At 43.2% G+C, this 16483-nt stretch overlaps 1 protein-coding gene across 1 annotated transcript in view; it reads left to right on the top strand.

Annotated features, from left to right (window-relative positions):
• Positions 1-16483, top strand: part of LOC111673800 (microtubule-associated serine/threonine-protein kinase 1-like) — a 43901-nt gene that overhangs the window by 1779 nt on the left and 25639 nt on the right. The window contains exon 2 of the mRNA XM_087170027.1: positions 6122-6153. Coding sequence (XP_087026153.1) covers positions 6122-6153 — 32 coding nt within the window. The remainder of the gene's footprint in view (positions 1-6121; positions 6154-16483) is intronic.

Here is a 16483-nt window from a genome sequence, read left to right as displayed (position 1 = left end):
TCCTCTCCCTCCCTCCCCCTCCTCTCCCCTCCATCTTTGTATAATTCAGTCAAGTGAACTGAGCAGAGATGAGCAGCCTGCAGGCCGGGTGGAGTGCAGCCTCCTGTGGGCGTGTGTGTGTGTGTGTGTGTGTGTGTGTGTGTGTGTGTGTATTGAGTGAGCGTTTATTTCCATTCATTCAGTCATTCCGATTGCATTATGGCAGTTGTGTTTGCTATAGAAGAGGAATCGTCCGAGCTGCTCAGAGGCAAATTGACCCCCATTACTGTGAAAAGGGGGGGGGGGGTATAAAGGAATCGAGGGAGGATTAGTAGTGAGGTGCTCTGATGGTTCCACGTCTCATCATCCCCACCGCTCAGCCCCGCTGCTCTGCTGTGATGTATGACAGGAGCTGCGAGGACATTAATCATCATACAGTCAGACTCACAAAGTCACTGGCATTTTATAGATATAGGCAGGACAGCTGAATGATTTTGTGTGTGTGTGTGTGTGTGTGTGTGTGTGTGTGTGTGTGTGTGTGTGTGTGTGTGTTCCTATAACATTGTGTGTTGACGTGTGATTGGCGGTGCATGTCCTATTCAACTGCCTTGTCACTCCCCTGGGTCTCATCATCCCAACCGTCACTCTCTCTTTCTCACACACACACACACACACACACACACACACACACACACAATCTTTCTCTCAGCACCATATGGTGACACACCCCACCTCCCCTGCAGTTGGGGTCAGGGGTCACACCCATGATGCATTGCTTCAACATGACTAACATGAATGAACACACAGAATGAACATCTGCACCCTGTGACACTGCAGCCCTCCATGTGGGTTGCTGACACGTGTGTGTGTGTGTGTGTGTGTGTGTGCTATGAATAGCACATACACACAACTATGATAATCATTTTATCAGCATTGCATAAAATAGCCACAAAACAATAAGCTATCTATGTTAAAGTCAAACCTTTGTGTTTAAATAAAAACGTTAATATTTACACAACAATGAATTGTTGTCCCGTTTTCACAATAGAAAAGGATTATAAAATGATATTAATATGCATTCACGTTTATAAAAACATATGATTTGGCGGTATAAGGATTGTCCTTGGCATGTGAACATTATCTAAGGTGAACAAGCAAAATAAATTAATAAACAAATAATTAAAAAGATATAAATTTAGATTATAATGATCCTGGGGCTGTTTTTTTTCCTGTTACACATAATTGATGCAAATGAGTCAAAACAAGTAAAAACAAACCTTTAAGTCTTAACGATCACTCTCTCTGAAGCAGTCATTGTGACCACGGGCCTGATGTTCACATATCAGACATAAAATATGCGGCTGCACACGCGCGTCACACTCGTGCCTCCTCCCCGCCAATCAGCTCCTCCGCCTCCTCCACCTGTCAGACCCGGTAGATGATGACTGGTCCGCTCCGTCTCTCGGCAGCGTGACACTCCCCGATTGATCCCCGTCGTCGCGCGTCTCCAGGTCGGCTGTGTGTCCATGAAATGATCGGCCGGTTCTTTTACAGGCGCCATTTCATTATCACAGGGGCAATTTTTTATTCCTTCAGTGCGCGCGCGATGACTTGAAGGACACAACAGCAAAGGGCCTTTTACCGTGTGGTCAGATGGCAGGAGAACATGCACCAGAAACCATACCCCTGACTGACTGACTGACTGACTGACTGACTGACTGACTGACTGGAGAGGCAGCAGCACAGACACGTGTCATATTATCATCATACAGACAGGAAGTCATTTTTAAATGGTTGAACTCGGTTGGAGAAGAGAAGAAAACACAAGCGCAACTCTGAATCTAAATGATGAGGAGGAGGTTTGTGAAACGTAACTTTCAAATTTCAAAATGCTCTTCATCTCTGCGCACTTCGCCTCGGGTTGAGTGAGGTAACAAATGATGCGCTGAGGAGATGACAGTGACTCAAAACCATTAAAACAAGCCCCTGGAGTGCACACGCACACGCACACACATTGGGACACATATAGGACAACGTGCTTTGACAGAAAGAGGCCAATCTGCAGGTTGGACACTTAAAAATCCCGCCATTAATCTGTATCTGGAAGCACTTGAAGTGATTTTAAGGCAAAGCGCTCATGTATAAACCTCTGCTATTACAATCACCCTGCAGTGAGAACATTTGAATATTCATAGTTTGCACAGCCTCCCTCTCTTTACCGCGAGCACACACTCTCCTGTCGGGCTGACAGCCCGGGACTAAAGGGATCACACACTCATTTATAAGCACCGAGACCTCAGCTCGCTCCCCCGCAGGACGCAGCTAAACCTGGATAAAAAAAATAAAAAGAGCAGCTCTCCCTGTCAGAAGAGGAAGCAGATATAGCGCAGAGCTGTGTTGCTTTCTAATCTGTGATCAGTGGGTTTGTCGTTGTTTGTGACAGAGCCTCCCATCTGTTGTCAGTCACCCTTCGCCACCGCCAGACTCCATCGGTGGAGCTCAGAGAGCATTTAGCTGTGAACCCGCAGACCGTGTTTGCCTTTATTTATTTATTTATTTATTTATTTATTTAAAAAAAGAAAAAAAACACTCTTTCAACATGCGGTGACGTGTGAAATGCAACCATGCAATGAGCGATAATCGTGGCTTTGCGACAGACTAATTATACCACGGGAGAATTAAGCCCCAGCTTTTATAGAATATGTCATAGCGCTCAGCCGGATACGGAGCGAGGATCATGTTTCCTTAATGAGACATTGTCTGCTTCATTTTTTATTTTCTATTATTTTTTTCCTGCTGAGGAAACGATGAGACCGCGAGTCACAAAAGGCAGATTTAGCAGCAGCGGACCGGTGTGTGCTGGTCCCGGCGTAATGAAGGCTGACCAAGTCTAGATTGGAATTTGGGGAAATGAGTTTCCTCTTTCTGACCTTTTTTTTTTTTTTTTTTTTTTTTACAAATTAAAGTGGAATTGAGGATTATGAGGAAAAAGTCGGGCAGATTATATGTGACAGTAAGAAATGTAATGGAATTTCTAGCAGGTTAATAAAGGCCGTGTCACTTGAGGATTTAATAATTGAGCCACCGAGATAATCTACAGTCCTGTAGCTTCACAGTATATCTGTGTGTGCGCAGCTGCTCCTGTGTGTGGAGGCTCAAACCGGGGAAATAAGTCATGAGAGGAGGGAAGCATCATATCCACGCTGCCTCTTCTTTCAGCCACCAATAGACGGCTGCACTTTGTTTAATGTGCCAACTGGTTCTTTTTTATTGTCTAGACATGCCTGAACTAGAAAGAGCCCCGCAGAGGGACATCAGACAGACAGTGAGCAGATGTTCACAGGTCTGGAATCAGCAGTCTGCTCTGCTCCGCTCATTGGTGCAATGAATTTAGATTTTTCTCCTTGTGCTTATTTCTAAATTGACTTTTTTTTTGCCCCTGCAGAAACAGAACAATGAAAGTCTGGTGAGAAATGTCCTGCAGGGCTTCTGCTGATAAGTTAATATGTTTATATGGTGAAATTTTGACCTTTTGACCTACAGTTCATCGTTAGGGAGACATGACCAGTTTTAAATGTCAAGGTCATGGTGAGGGAGGAGGAGGATGGGATCATCAAAAGTCTGGACAGAACTTCACGACAATCAGTCCAGCAGCTGTTGACATACAGTCAGTCTGAACTTCAGTTTTAAGTTCACCATCAGCGTAGCTGCAAACGACACATACTGTGAATTTAAATTAAGCGATTACAATAATTTTATATTCTGCATGTTTGATTTCGCCTTTCAAAGCCAAAGATTTACAAACCCTTTGCAGCGAAGAACAGCAGGTTTTAAAAACAGCATTTACACTTTCATGACGGATTATTTTATTTAAAAAAATTGTTATTATGATTCATAAAATATGAAAAAAAAAGGAGAGATTATCTTCTTGTTGCAGGATGAGAATTTGAGGTGGTGCTTTCGGGGACTCGTGCAGCTTAGTAAGAACACATGAAAACAAACAGTGGACTGTGCAGCTGCTCCGCGGCTGTCAGGTCCGCTCACGGCTTGTTTGTACAGTTAACTCTCCTCATCATTGAGAAGCTTTTCTTCTTGATGCCTCTTGTAAGTCATCTTCCCCTCTGCACCGACAGCTCAGGGTCAATTACCCCGATCAATGAAGGACAAAGTGAAAAGGGATCAATGGGTTGAATATTCATTCGTCCTTGTAAAGAGGGATTTGTCTCTTTTTAACATGTGAACCCGCGGGTCGGACGGCCGTGTGGCCTGCGACTGGCTCATGATCCCGAGGTGAGACGAAGGCCAGATTATTATTTTCTTCTTGCTTATCGGGTGAGTGTTTTCCACTCGCCTCGCCACGCAGCTTTTCTCCTCTGGAGGTAATTGTTAACCGTGACATAGACTTCACCTTGTGGCCGGTGAGTGACAACAGAGAAACGCTCTGCTGTGCTGGAGGTTTGTCCTTGCACCAGCTGCCACAGTATGATACATATTTTGTGCTTCAGAGGAGCTCAGTCGCAGCAGGTGGATGCATGTACACAGACACACACACACACACACACACACACACACACACACACACACACACAAATCTCTATCTGAAGGTTAACCTAATAATTGCACTGACTGACTGTTAGCAGGCGGTCAATGCGATGCTAACAGCACCTTAACCACATTACCTTGCGTGTGACAGGGGACGGTGTGAAGCGGCTAATGCCTTAATAGCACCTGCAACTATACACTGACACACACACACACACACACACACACACACACACAGTGCTGAAGGCTAGAAGACGAAGGCTCAAGGATAAGGCTCCAGGCACACCCCTCCCCCCACCTCCTCTACCACCTCTCTCTCCATCACTCTTTACTCCACCCTTGTTTACACCCCCCATCCCTTCTCTCTCTCTCTCTCTCTCTCTCTCTCTCTCTCTCTCTCTCTCTCTCTCTCTCTCTCTCTTTATCTCTAGCTCAGCATGCAGGGTTTTGTAAAGAGCCAGGCAGTGCTGGCATGAGATCTGGCTCCGTTCACACTGTTTTCATTCGGTGCACCGAGTGTCTGCTGCAGTTTCAGCCCAATGTGCCCCGTCCATCTGGACTGAGGAGGCAGGAGGAGAGGGAGAGAGAGAGAGTCCTGGCTCAAAGCATCGTCAGAGATTAACAAACCGACTTTCAATAGATACAAATTGATAATGTGCATACTTGCAATAATAACGAGGATGAATACGTGACAGATTTATCACCACGTTAGTCTGATTACCATCTGGGAAACCTCTCCAGACCCCCGGGGGCCTCCAGAAGCCCCAGGTTATAGCAATTAGCTGTTCACTTAGCACCGCCCAGCTTAGTTGTTGTTGCTATGCCTGTCAAGCTTTCTGCTGTTGCATGGTACAAATACCCAGTTCTTTGTGAAACAATGAGACCGGCTTCTCATTTCACCACCAGCTGGTAAAACCTGGAGCTTTGTGTCATCATATACAGATATTTAACAGTGGATAGTTTTTAACTCTTGGAAACATTACATCCTGTAATTTAAGTTTCAAGTTATACAGACAGCATTTTATGTATATTTGATCCTTTGTTTTCATTCAAGTTAAATATATATATATATATATATATATATATATATATATTTTGGACGATAAAGTTTATTGTTAAACTGTAAAATATCCTGCTTTCATTACATATCTTTATATATATATATATATATATATATATATATATATATATATATATTTACTCCCTATCGGCATCGGCCCCAAAAATCCAACATCGGTCGGGCTCTACTGTGATTCAACAGTAGTTGGATATAAACCTCCCAACCATTAAAACCACAACAATCTCTCCACCTGATGGAGCTTTCAGGACTTCTTCTCTTTTTATGGTTAAATCACAACGTCTCGTTTCAACAGGAAAAACATCCAGTCTGAGAAGGAAGATGCTCTCAAAAGGTTTATAGTGACTTAAAAGGAAAAACTCCTGCTACCTGGCTTGTGAAAATGTCTCCAGTTGTTCTGGAGGAGCTTTGTCTTGTCTGCAGATGACATGTTTTTCTTTATTACTCATGTGTAAGAATGTTTGTGTTTCTCTCTACCTGATCTCTCTTTTTTTTTTTTTGTTTTCTCTGTCTTTCTTCCAGAAGGATTTGCCACTGCCTCGCAAAAACAGCAGGTGAGTTACTTTTGTTCACACACCGACCCCCCCTTCCTTCCCTCTGTCTTCTCTCTCCTCTCTGGGGAGAGACTGGGTCCCTCCATGAACGGAAACAGTGGCACTGAGCGAGGCTGCCGCGCATCTGGTCATTCATCAACATCACGTCAGCCTGGCAGTCCTTCTCGGATGAGCCTGATTTGCACATCGTGTTTGAAAGCTGTGAGGAGGCTTCAGCGGTGCTTGTGGCGTGTGTGTGTGTGTGTGTGTGTGTGTGTGTGTGTAGTCCTCGTGTGAAGGAGGAGGAGGAGGAGGAGGTCGGGTGGAGGGACGCTGGTTGAAAAAGCTGTGAGGATGCTTCAGCGGCGCTCGTGGCGTTGAGTGTGTGGTCCTCGGGTGAAGGAGGAGCAGGTCAGCGGGAGTCTGTCGGACTCAGATTAAGTCGAGCTCTGGACGCTGTCCGTGGTGCTGAAACCAATTCTGCCTTTTTCCCATCACTCATTTTCTCGCTCTTCGTCGCCCCCGGGAATTAATCTGTTTCTGTTGCGCTCTCACCCGTTCAGATCATCCTCTGCCTATCCCTCTCTTCTAAACCCGTTCTCTTTCTATCTCCCTCTGACACACAGAGCTACTTACTCTGTTAGCAATCTGAAAACCCATGATTGCTAACAGAGTCATAGAGAATCAACTGTAAAACCTGCAGTGATTGAACCACAATAAATCACACGCATACGAGATAAAACAAAAATACAGATTAAACAACAAAAATCACAAAGAGAAATAAAATATATCAACAAAATAACAAGTAATCTTTTTTTTAAAAATATAAATATATCTATTTCTAAAAAGAAATCCATCATAGTGTCAATAGTAGAGTACAACTAAGTGAATTTACTTATGTAGCGTCCTCTACTTATTCCTACATTTGTGTTTAGATATTGAATAAAAACACATGATTAGTTAATAAAATATGATAATTTTTTATAGATTGAACTATTAAACACTACATAAAGAAGTCAATAATAACCTCATATCCACCTACTACGATGTAAAAAGGCAGTTTACACAGTAATCCATCATTAATATTATTATAATAATATAATATATGATAATAAAACGCTAAGATGCATCATGATTGCTTATATTTTTACATGATCAATGGATGAGATGACTATATGTGATATGACAAGTGACGAACCCACTGGATTATCACCTGACTCTGCCGCTCCTCGCTCTCATCAACCGCGTTTCCATCACATGTTGTGTTGTGTGAAGGCGGTGGAACATGTAGCAGCTAAAGAGCCAGATATTTACGGCAGGAGGTGGTGGAGACCAAACCTGAGCTAAAAGGAGGGTGAATATTGGAGTTATATCCCTCAGGTGGACAGAAGCATGACTCTAAATCAATACTAATGTATTCTAAATGAAAATATAAAGTAATATGTGATGGTTTGTTCCTGCTGCTCCCAGGGGACAAAAAAAAACTTTTGCTACTTTTTGCTTACAGAAATAATCGGACTCCTTCTTCCATCGCTGTAAAGTTTATAGATCATTATGAGGAGAGAAGTGAATAAGATCAATGGCTTGTTAACGGAGGCTCTTAAAGGGTTTAATTATAATCTTTGTGCTCCACTGAGAAGTAAATGTAAATGTGTTTGTGTCAATCAATGTGTGTGTGCGTGTGTGTGTGTGCGTGTGTGTGCGTGTGTGAGTGTGTGTGTGTGGTCACAGCCCACCGCCTCCATCTCCACCCTCCCCTCCTCTCCTGTCCCCATTCCCATCTCCCGGCCCGATCCATCTTCTCCACTGCCCCCTCATCCCGAGTCATCATGGGTAATCAAACATGAAATGAAGCGGCAGACCAACTGTTTGCGTGCGGCCCGTGTCCTCCAATCCATCTCGCCGCCGTCTTTCGCTTTTTCCCACCGCCACCTCTTAACTTTACCACGGTGCCCGCGCTCTATTGACAGTCTGTCCCTGTCTCCCTCGCCGTCACGTCCCGTGTCCCTCTGTGGGACGTTTACCAGCCCGCCATCCATTATAGATGAGCTCGGCGGAGTTGGCTTCACATTCAATCTGCCTTCTTCATCCATTCAGGGGTAAACACAGCGTCCCCATTCACGCCGTGTTTTCTTTTTTTGAGTCTTTGATTCCTTTCAACATCTGTGTTACAGTTATGTAACAGTCCACACGACCTTTGGGATTTCTTCACTCTCTGCTGAGACAAATGAACCTCCCTTTTCTCTGTCCGTCATTCATTCGTGGGGCCTAAGGCCTGAAGTAAAACCTTTTAATTCCCCATCAGGTTCTTTCAGTGCACACACTGAGGGAAACACAAAATTTAAGTATTACACTGTGTGCCCGCCGTAGCCTTGAGAAAGCGACCCACAATCCCCTGCCGCCTTTTGTTGTTCCTCTCTAAAAAGACAGACCCACCCTACCTCCCTCCTTCCCTCCCTCTCTGTTGCTCTCTCTCTCTCTCTCTCTCTTGCTCTCTCCCTCCCCCCCTCACTCTCTCTCTCTCTCCTCTGTGGTTCTCAGCCACACTTGCCCAGACACCAGTGTACATCTAAAGGTTGTTGGAGCTACAGTACGCGTTGCATTGCGATGACATTTTCCCAGAGACCTGCTGCTTTCTGACGGCTCCCTCCTCACCGCTCAGCTGCTGCTGCTGCTGCTCAGAGCGACGCCTCGATACCAAACCAGCAACATGTTCCGACGCACTAAAAGGTACAGAGACAGAGTAGTGATGACTTGGCTTCTGTGGGATGTGGGGTGCGGTAGGACTGGCTTTCTTTTCACTCTCCTCTCTCTCTCTCTCTCTCTCTCTTACTCTCAGATGCGCAGTCATTTCTCCCTCAGACCACAGTGTCTGCAGGATGCGTTACAGAGGCTTGTGTCGACAGTGTGACTAGTGTGTGAAGTCATATACGCATACTTGGTTTTAGATTTCCGCTCTGTTCTGATGACTGTGCATGTGGAGAGTCTTACTGTTACTGTCATAGTGAAAGGTCCGGCAGCTTGTGTGTAGGTCAGTTTGTGAACATTATTATGTTATTATGTGAAAACTAGCAAAAAAAAAAGTTGTATGATATGCATTTATAGCATATGTATCCAACTCACCATTAGCTGTTTGAAGAGAGGCCTTATAATGCACGCAAAGTACGTGATCACTTTTTAGCCTAGCTAGCAAGATGTTTTTATACGCAGGGCACTGTTTGTTGATCCTCAGCTGTACCTTGGGTTTAATGCTAATTGGAAAACGTTAGCATGCTAATATGCTAAACTAATATAGCAAATATGGTCAACACTGTACCTGCTTAACATTGACAGTATGTTAGTATTTGTCACTTTGAGTATCAGCGAGCTCACGTTAGCATTTAGCTCGAAGCACCACAGTGCCTAAACATGGGTGGAGTCTCTTCGTCTCACGTGACAGTTCAGATTTTTGGGATTTCATTAATTCGGAAGAGATTGAAAGTTCACATGAGGTTCTGATAAACAAACCACTTCACATGATGCAGTTGTAGTTTTCACTTTCATTTCACATATTGTAATAGTTTTGTTTTGAAGCAGAACCTTCATGTTACGGTACAATCGTCATACATTACATTCAACACCAACATGATCCGTAAACACACACAAGCAGCAAACTGAGCAACATACGGACGTTTGAAATGGAAGGTTATTTAAGAACCTTGAGATTGAGATTTGTAGTTCATTCACGAGACACTTGAGTTAGTTATCTTCGGCCCCGGTTATGGTTTTTGTTGACCTTGATGTGAATGAAACTTAAATTTATAGAAAAGGTGCATCAGTGACTCATCATAGTGACATTTCTAGCAGACTTATAGGTAGACTGATTCACCGTCTGAGGTGGTCAATCAATAAATACATGAGCCGAAAGATGAGTCAGACAGAGCCAAAGGTTTTAGGTGGATTTTTATGGATTCACTGACGCTGAGGGATGTTTTTCTGAAGTTGGGTGATGAGGCGGGTTTTACCCCGCTGAAGTTTTTTTTTTGTGCAACATATTGAATCCCAACCAGCTGCATTTGCACATGCTCAGCAGGTGAAAGGAAAATTTTCCTACAGGGGTCAATAAAAATCCCATTATCACATTTTTAAAACGGATAATATTCAGCAGGATTTGTTTATAACTGATGCTTTCAATCACCCTGATGTTAACAATCTGAAAATTTGAGCTGACATTCAAGCACCGGGGGTTTCCTCTTCGGCGGCGGCAGTAGTGGATGTCATGCTGAGTCTCTCCGAGTGACTTCATTCCCCCCTGCTGATCAGGGATTAAACCAGCTTCTATTACAGCAGAGACTCTTGCTATAGCACACCTGAGCCCAGACACACAGGCGAACAGATGGAACTACTGCAGAAGTCTCGTCTTTTTTTAACGCCAGATACACAAACCCAAGAAGAATTGTTTTGAAAATCCTGGCATGTGCAGGGATGTGTTCGGTGTGTGTGTGTGCAGAGTGATTTCCCTCGAATTGCTGAGAAGTTTATTTCGCAGCTACTTAAAACAACAAGATCGGGAAGCAAAGTCACAGCCAGGAAACAGTGAAGTGCAAGGGAGTAAGTGATTAAGATGAAAGGATGAAAGATGAAAGCGAAGGAGGTGGAAAAGGAGGGAGAGGTTGCGCAAGAGGTGAAAGGAGGAGAGACTGAGATGGAGCGCAGGGCCCTGGGGTGATATCTGTGTCTGCTCTTCCATTAGGGACCAGCTCACTAAGGTTACGTGAGCAAGTAAGACACGCACACTAGTTTGGACTGCCTCGCTTTCACTTTTTACTTTGTTCGTTCTCCTTTCATTCATTCATTCCCTCTGTGTTCCTCTGCACGTCAGAGCAAAGTGAGAAAAGATCAGAGCATTACTCTTCATTTAATCATGAGGTTGAGTACAAAAGCGAGCTTGTAAGAGTCGTTCCTGATTCGCCTGTGCATGTGTCCTCTTGTTTGTGTATTTGTGTGTTCCATTAGTAATAATTCCCTGTAACTGCCAAGCTGTAATAACACAATTATCATAGCTGTGCAACGGTAACTAGGTGTGGCAGGCCTGTCAATTTGTGGATTTCTCCACATGCTAAATCGCTGAGAACATGGGGCTGTAGTAAGAGCGAAACAAGAGTGTAAGGAACAGATTAAACAAACGTTAGCATGACTGGCTAACTAGTTTACTGCCTACAGTAGCAGCTGATCAGGGCTGCCAAGGTCAAGAAGCACTTGGTTAACTGACAGCATTACATAAAAAAAAAAAGCCTCTTCACAGCTGTTTGTGCATCGTGCGGGAGCTGGGCCTGAAGAGCCAGAGTTTAGGGTAATGTTAGCAGCTTCACCCGGATCGTGACTGAATTCAAATTCCCCTTCAAACCAACCAAACCCCGGCTAATGTTACACATGAGCTAGTCCTCCATACCATTACGTTTCTGTTGGTATGTATGCTAAGCAGCCAAAAGGCTTATGTTAGAATGAAATGATAATATATTTTTCCACATTGTACTTACAATGTAATATTAGGGCTAATTAGTCTACACTGAAATAAAAGAACAATGCTGTTTTTTCATTTAGCATTATGTTATTATTATGCTAGTTTTTTTTTTTCAGAGACACGTAGCTATGGCCTCAATCTTTACCTTTAATTTCATGTATGTACTCATTGATTGTGTGTGTGTGTATATATATATATACTGTGTATATATATATATATATATATATATAAAAGCTTTTTACAAGATTGTTATTTAGAAATGAGTCAGCTGGAGTTATTAAGCTAATGTTAGCTACATTAGCTTGCTAGCTAGAGTTGATAAAATCTAAGAGACAGTTGTCCTTTCAGCAGAAATGAGAAACCTGCCTCTTTTTTTACCCCTGTTGGAAATCAAGGACTGGTTGTTTTAAAACTTACTAAGCATTTTATTGTTAATCTGCTTCTCTTATATCTGTAAACTGCATTAGCTTTAGCAATAGCAGCCAAGAGGACCGGGGTTTAGCAAACTGTTAATTGGTTGGATGTTTAAGGAAAGAAGGGAGTGACTGGAAAAATTGGAGAGAGGAAATATTTTGTGTGTGTGTGTGTGTGTGTGTGTGTGTGTGTGTGTGTGTATTTCCCTCAGGTGCTCTGGCTCAGGTGCACTGTGCTGTGGGTCAATCAGTGCACACATAACGCACGTCACACCCAGTTTTTTGCCTGCACGCACGCACGCACACGCACACACACACACACACACACACACACACACACGCGTCTTCTCAACGCCAACAGTCGTATCTGGGTCCTCTGCTCATGAACACTCCTCCTCTGTAACTAAATAAGCCATTACACTTCACTTAACCAATTATGTGCAAACCAAAGGAGGTCAGTGTTGGTCTGAGGCACCTGAGTCAGAGTCTCTCCTTCTAAGTGCTGCAGCTTTCCACAAGAGGAGCCCAGGGTCCAATACACATGAGCTTAACACAGAAGGTGCTAGATCTCCCATTAGCTCCTGAAGTCGAGGGCAACATCTCTCATCTCCCGTTAGAGTAATGGGACTCTTATTCTCTTTGATCCTCCCTCTCAGGGCTTCTCTTACAGGAAAACACATTTGAGGACACAGACTGCTCGACTGCACTAAATTTAAAACCCTGTGCTTGATAGATATTGCTACTGTCAGCTGCTGTGTAGTCCCCCAGACTGAAAGAGTAGATTTGAGACTATTACTGGAAAAAAAAAAAAAAACAAGAAAATGGAGTGTTTCATCCAGGCTGAGGGGCTTTGAAGTGGATGTTGGAGACCCCAGAGAGCTGAGGAAATTAAATGAATGAGGCAAAAAAATAGGGTTATGGTGTCTGTCTGACTTTTCTCCTGGCTGTTGTGTATTAGGCCAGACCATGATTTTGACATTTAACACAATGCTCAGTGCAACAGAGTGGAGATCTGATGGAGCTGAGAGAGGACAGTGTCCCGCCTCAGGCCCTCACCATGACCATTTTAGCTCCTGTCCTTGCCTTTTACTGCTGCTCATGTGACCCAGTGGACGTTATTGTTAGATTTACTCAGTCAAAGTGACTTGAATGGGCCAGTAGGAATTATTACATACTGTCTATATACTATACATAACCCACTGCATGTACTGTATTAAAGTAAAAGCTGTAGTGATTGTTCAATTAATCACCTAATCAGTTAGGAGAAAATATAACAACTTAAATAATTGATTAATGTCATTTTAATAGTAAAACGGTGAGTTCGTCTGCTCTATTGCTAGAAGCAACTGTTAGGCCTACTTTCAAAGCCACATCATTAGTTAGCTACATTAATTTCGGTACGTCACAAAAAAGCTGCGTTAACAACTACCACATTTAGTATATTTCCCCATTGTGTGGAAAGTTCTGGATGCTATCAGAGTTTAGGCTAACATTAGCAGTTTTGGCTTTAGTTATAGGATTTTGGGGAAGTTTACACTTCAGAAACCTCAGCCAAACTTGTTATCTGAGATAATTGTACTTTTGTCAAACACATCAGTTAGTCCTCGTCTTAACAGTCGAACTCTTTTTAAAGCTAAAAGTGAAAACATAATGGTTGGAGACACAAACAAATATAAGCTAAGCCGCAAAAATAGGATTTTATTAGAACAAAATATCAACCTGATCTTACATTTTTCTCATTGTCTACTCATACTACTAGAATATTCTAACTCTACGCTGCAAAACGAACAATTCTGGCTTAAGGTGACCAGATATCTAGAATGAAAACTGGGGACATTTCCAGTTCAGTGGTCAGTATATCATTAAAACATCCAATGTTTTTACCTATGTAATAAAAAAGGGGGACAGTCATGTATTTTGACCACGGTAACTGTTGTATTGTAATAAACTATTGTGAAGGCCGACTGACAAAATGACGACTCCCTACCTTTGAAGCAGTTGTGAACCAGCTAACCGCTTATCTGCCTGGAGACTGAAAAAAAAGAAGAAAAATCTGATTGCATAACTCTATTTCGATGGTTTTATCTTCACTTCTGAAGCTGCTATAGCTAGCAGCTAGCCCCCTTTGTTGGCCAAACCCAGCCAACGATAAACATCTGTTTTTAATTACAAACGTTAAAAACAGGGACATTTCAGGCCACCAAAAACGGGGACAGTCCCCAGAAAACAGGGATATCTGGTCACCCTATTCTGGCTCTGGATTTCCGTGTCTTCTACATGCATCATCAGCTGGTGAGGATGCTAACTTTTTGCCTGCGTCATGTAGCTTCAGGGTTCAGTGTTGCCATCAAATACATAATTAGGCCTATTACATGATTCTCCTTTTTTAAAATGAGTCAACTGCAAACTCAAGTCTTCATTTTTAACCAGCTCACGGAGCTAACTTTAGCTTCATTAGCTAAGTAGCTATAGCTGATCGTTTTCATTTCAGTTGACAAATTTAACAGTTTCTGGCTGGATATGAGAAGCTGCTTTTGTCTAAAATCAAGGATCCATCGTTTCGAAAATGTCAAGTGGTAACTCTGCCACTGTCATCAATGTAAAATGCATTATGTTCCATGTGAGATATGATATAAATTGTCCTTTTCTCACACATCTATATTTATATATATATATACAGTATATTATGAGAACATTGCCCAGATGTTTCAGGATCTGCACGTACATTTGTTTTTTACATTGCACACGAACAACTGCAAGAACATATGTTGTTCTTTCCCGCTCAGTGCCTTAATACATTATGTTCTTTTTTCAGAACTTGTCCTTTGGTTCAGTTGTTCTCTTGTATGTTGGTTTTCCTATTTTACTCTTATGTTCTTATGTTATTGTTTTTGTGGTGAGTTCATAGTTCACTTCTCCTCCACTCTTAAAAAACACCCATTGATCAACTTTGCTGTCTCATATTGAACTTCTTTTTATTTTCATTTAAGAGAATCGTTGTAGTCGTTTTAGGGAAGGATTCAGATTGACGCTTTTTGGCCACGTAATGTCACCCTGCAGTGGCCCGATGACTTCTTTTACTCTACAACTAGTTTCCTTTACTTAATGCCATTGGATTTGTTTGACATTTCATGTTGTGCCACCATTAAAAACCCATTTATTGCATGTCCGCCCTCTTCCTCTGCCTCTGCTGATCCCTGCCTCCGTCCTCCAACAGTGAACTTGAGTGTCTTCTATAATGAGCAGCGTCTCTCTTCTCTCTCCTCTCCTTGTCTGTGGTCCCCGGTCGCCGTTATCAGAAGCCTCCCTGCCGCACGCTGCGTAGCAACAAGCCGTCATGTGACCACTGCTCCCTCCTCTCCCCACAGGGTTGTACACGGCAACTAAATTTCCTCTGGTTTTTGTTCCCAGAATAAAGTGCTCCAGTCTTTTCAGTGCATTATAAAACTTTACTGAAACGGAAAAGATGGCTGAGGCACTCTCCGTGAATATGGGTTTTTAGCAAGAAAATAAAAATAGAAAGAGAATATTTATACTTTTTTTTGTTACTGCACCAATTTCTCCTCCTTCACCCCCCCTTCCCTGATTCATCCCTTTCATCTTGACAGTGATTTATTCCCTGCTATCATTTCTATCTCTGGTCATCTTTCATTCATTCTCCCCCCCCCATGCTGCAGAGGTAAACAAACCTGTCTTCCTGGACTCCTCCTCAGCACGTCCCTCCCTCTCTACCTCCACCTCTCCCTTTCTTCTCTTTGAAGCCTTCTCGCTTTTTAGCCTCACTTTCTCTTTCTTATCTCTCCCTGCATTTTGTACCGACCCCCCCACCCCCACCCCCATCCCCTCAGATCTACTTCCATTTTGACTTTGTACATCACAGCTACATTTGTGCAGTCTCATACGAACGGGCGGTTTGGTTTGATCAATATTAATGGTCCCCCTGCTGTTAAGTAGAGGGAGGAGTATGAACACGCAGAGGATGAAGGCTCCTGTTTGTCTGGCTTTGATAGATCCGTGCTTTATTCCCCCCTCTGTGTGTCATCTGCTCACGCTCATCGTGAACAATATTTCCCCATGTGCTCTGTTTATGCATTCTGTCATGTTTGTGCAGCGTGAAGATGTATATATATGTGTGTGTGTGTGTGTGTTATGGTGAAAAACTGGGTCATGTTTACCTTGCACATGTGTGGGTGATGAGCACCACTGAGAGCGCTTTCAACCTGCATCTTTTATTCTTGTTTTTCTCTTCTTCGCAGTCACCCCCGTTTCCCCCGAGTGTTTTTTCTCTCCCTCATCTGGCTTTCATGTCATGCTCGCACCGGCTAACACCCGTATCTCTCTGTACATCTCCCTCCTCGTCCTCCATACCTTAATCCCCCTCTCCAGCCGTCTGCAACAACCAGTGCAGTGGAGTGCATCTTCCCCTCCCCTCCCC

This window comes from Seriola lalandi, unplaced genomic scaffold (assembly GCF_002814215.2).
Source record: "Seriola lalandi dorsalis isolate HSWRI2012SDOR001 ecotype SW California unplaced genomic scaffold, Sedor1 jcf7180002054926, whole genome shotgun sequence".
NCBI classification, from domain to species: Eukaryota; Metazoa; Chordata; class Actinopteri; order Carangiformes; family Carangidae; genus Seriola; species Seriola lalandi.
This window is presented reverse-complemented; position numbering and strand designations above follow the sequence as displayed.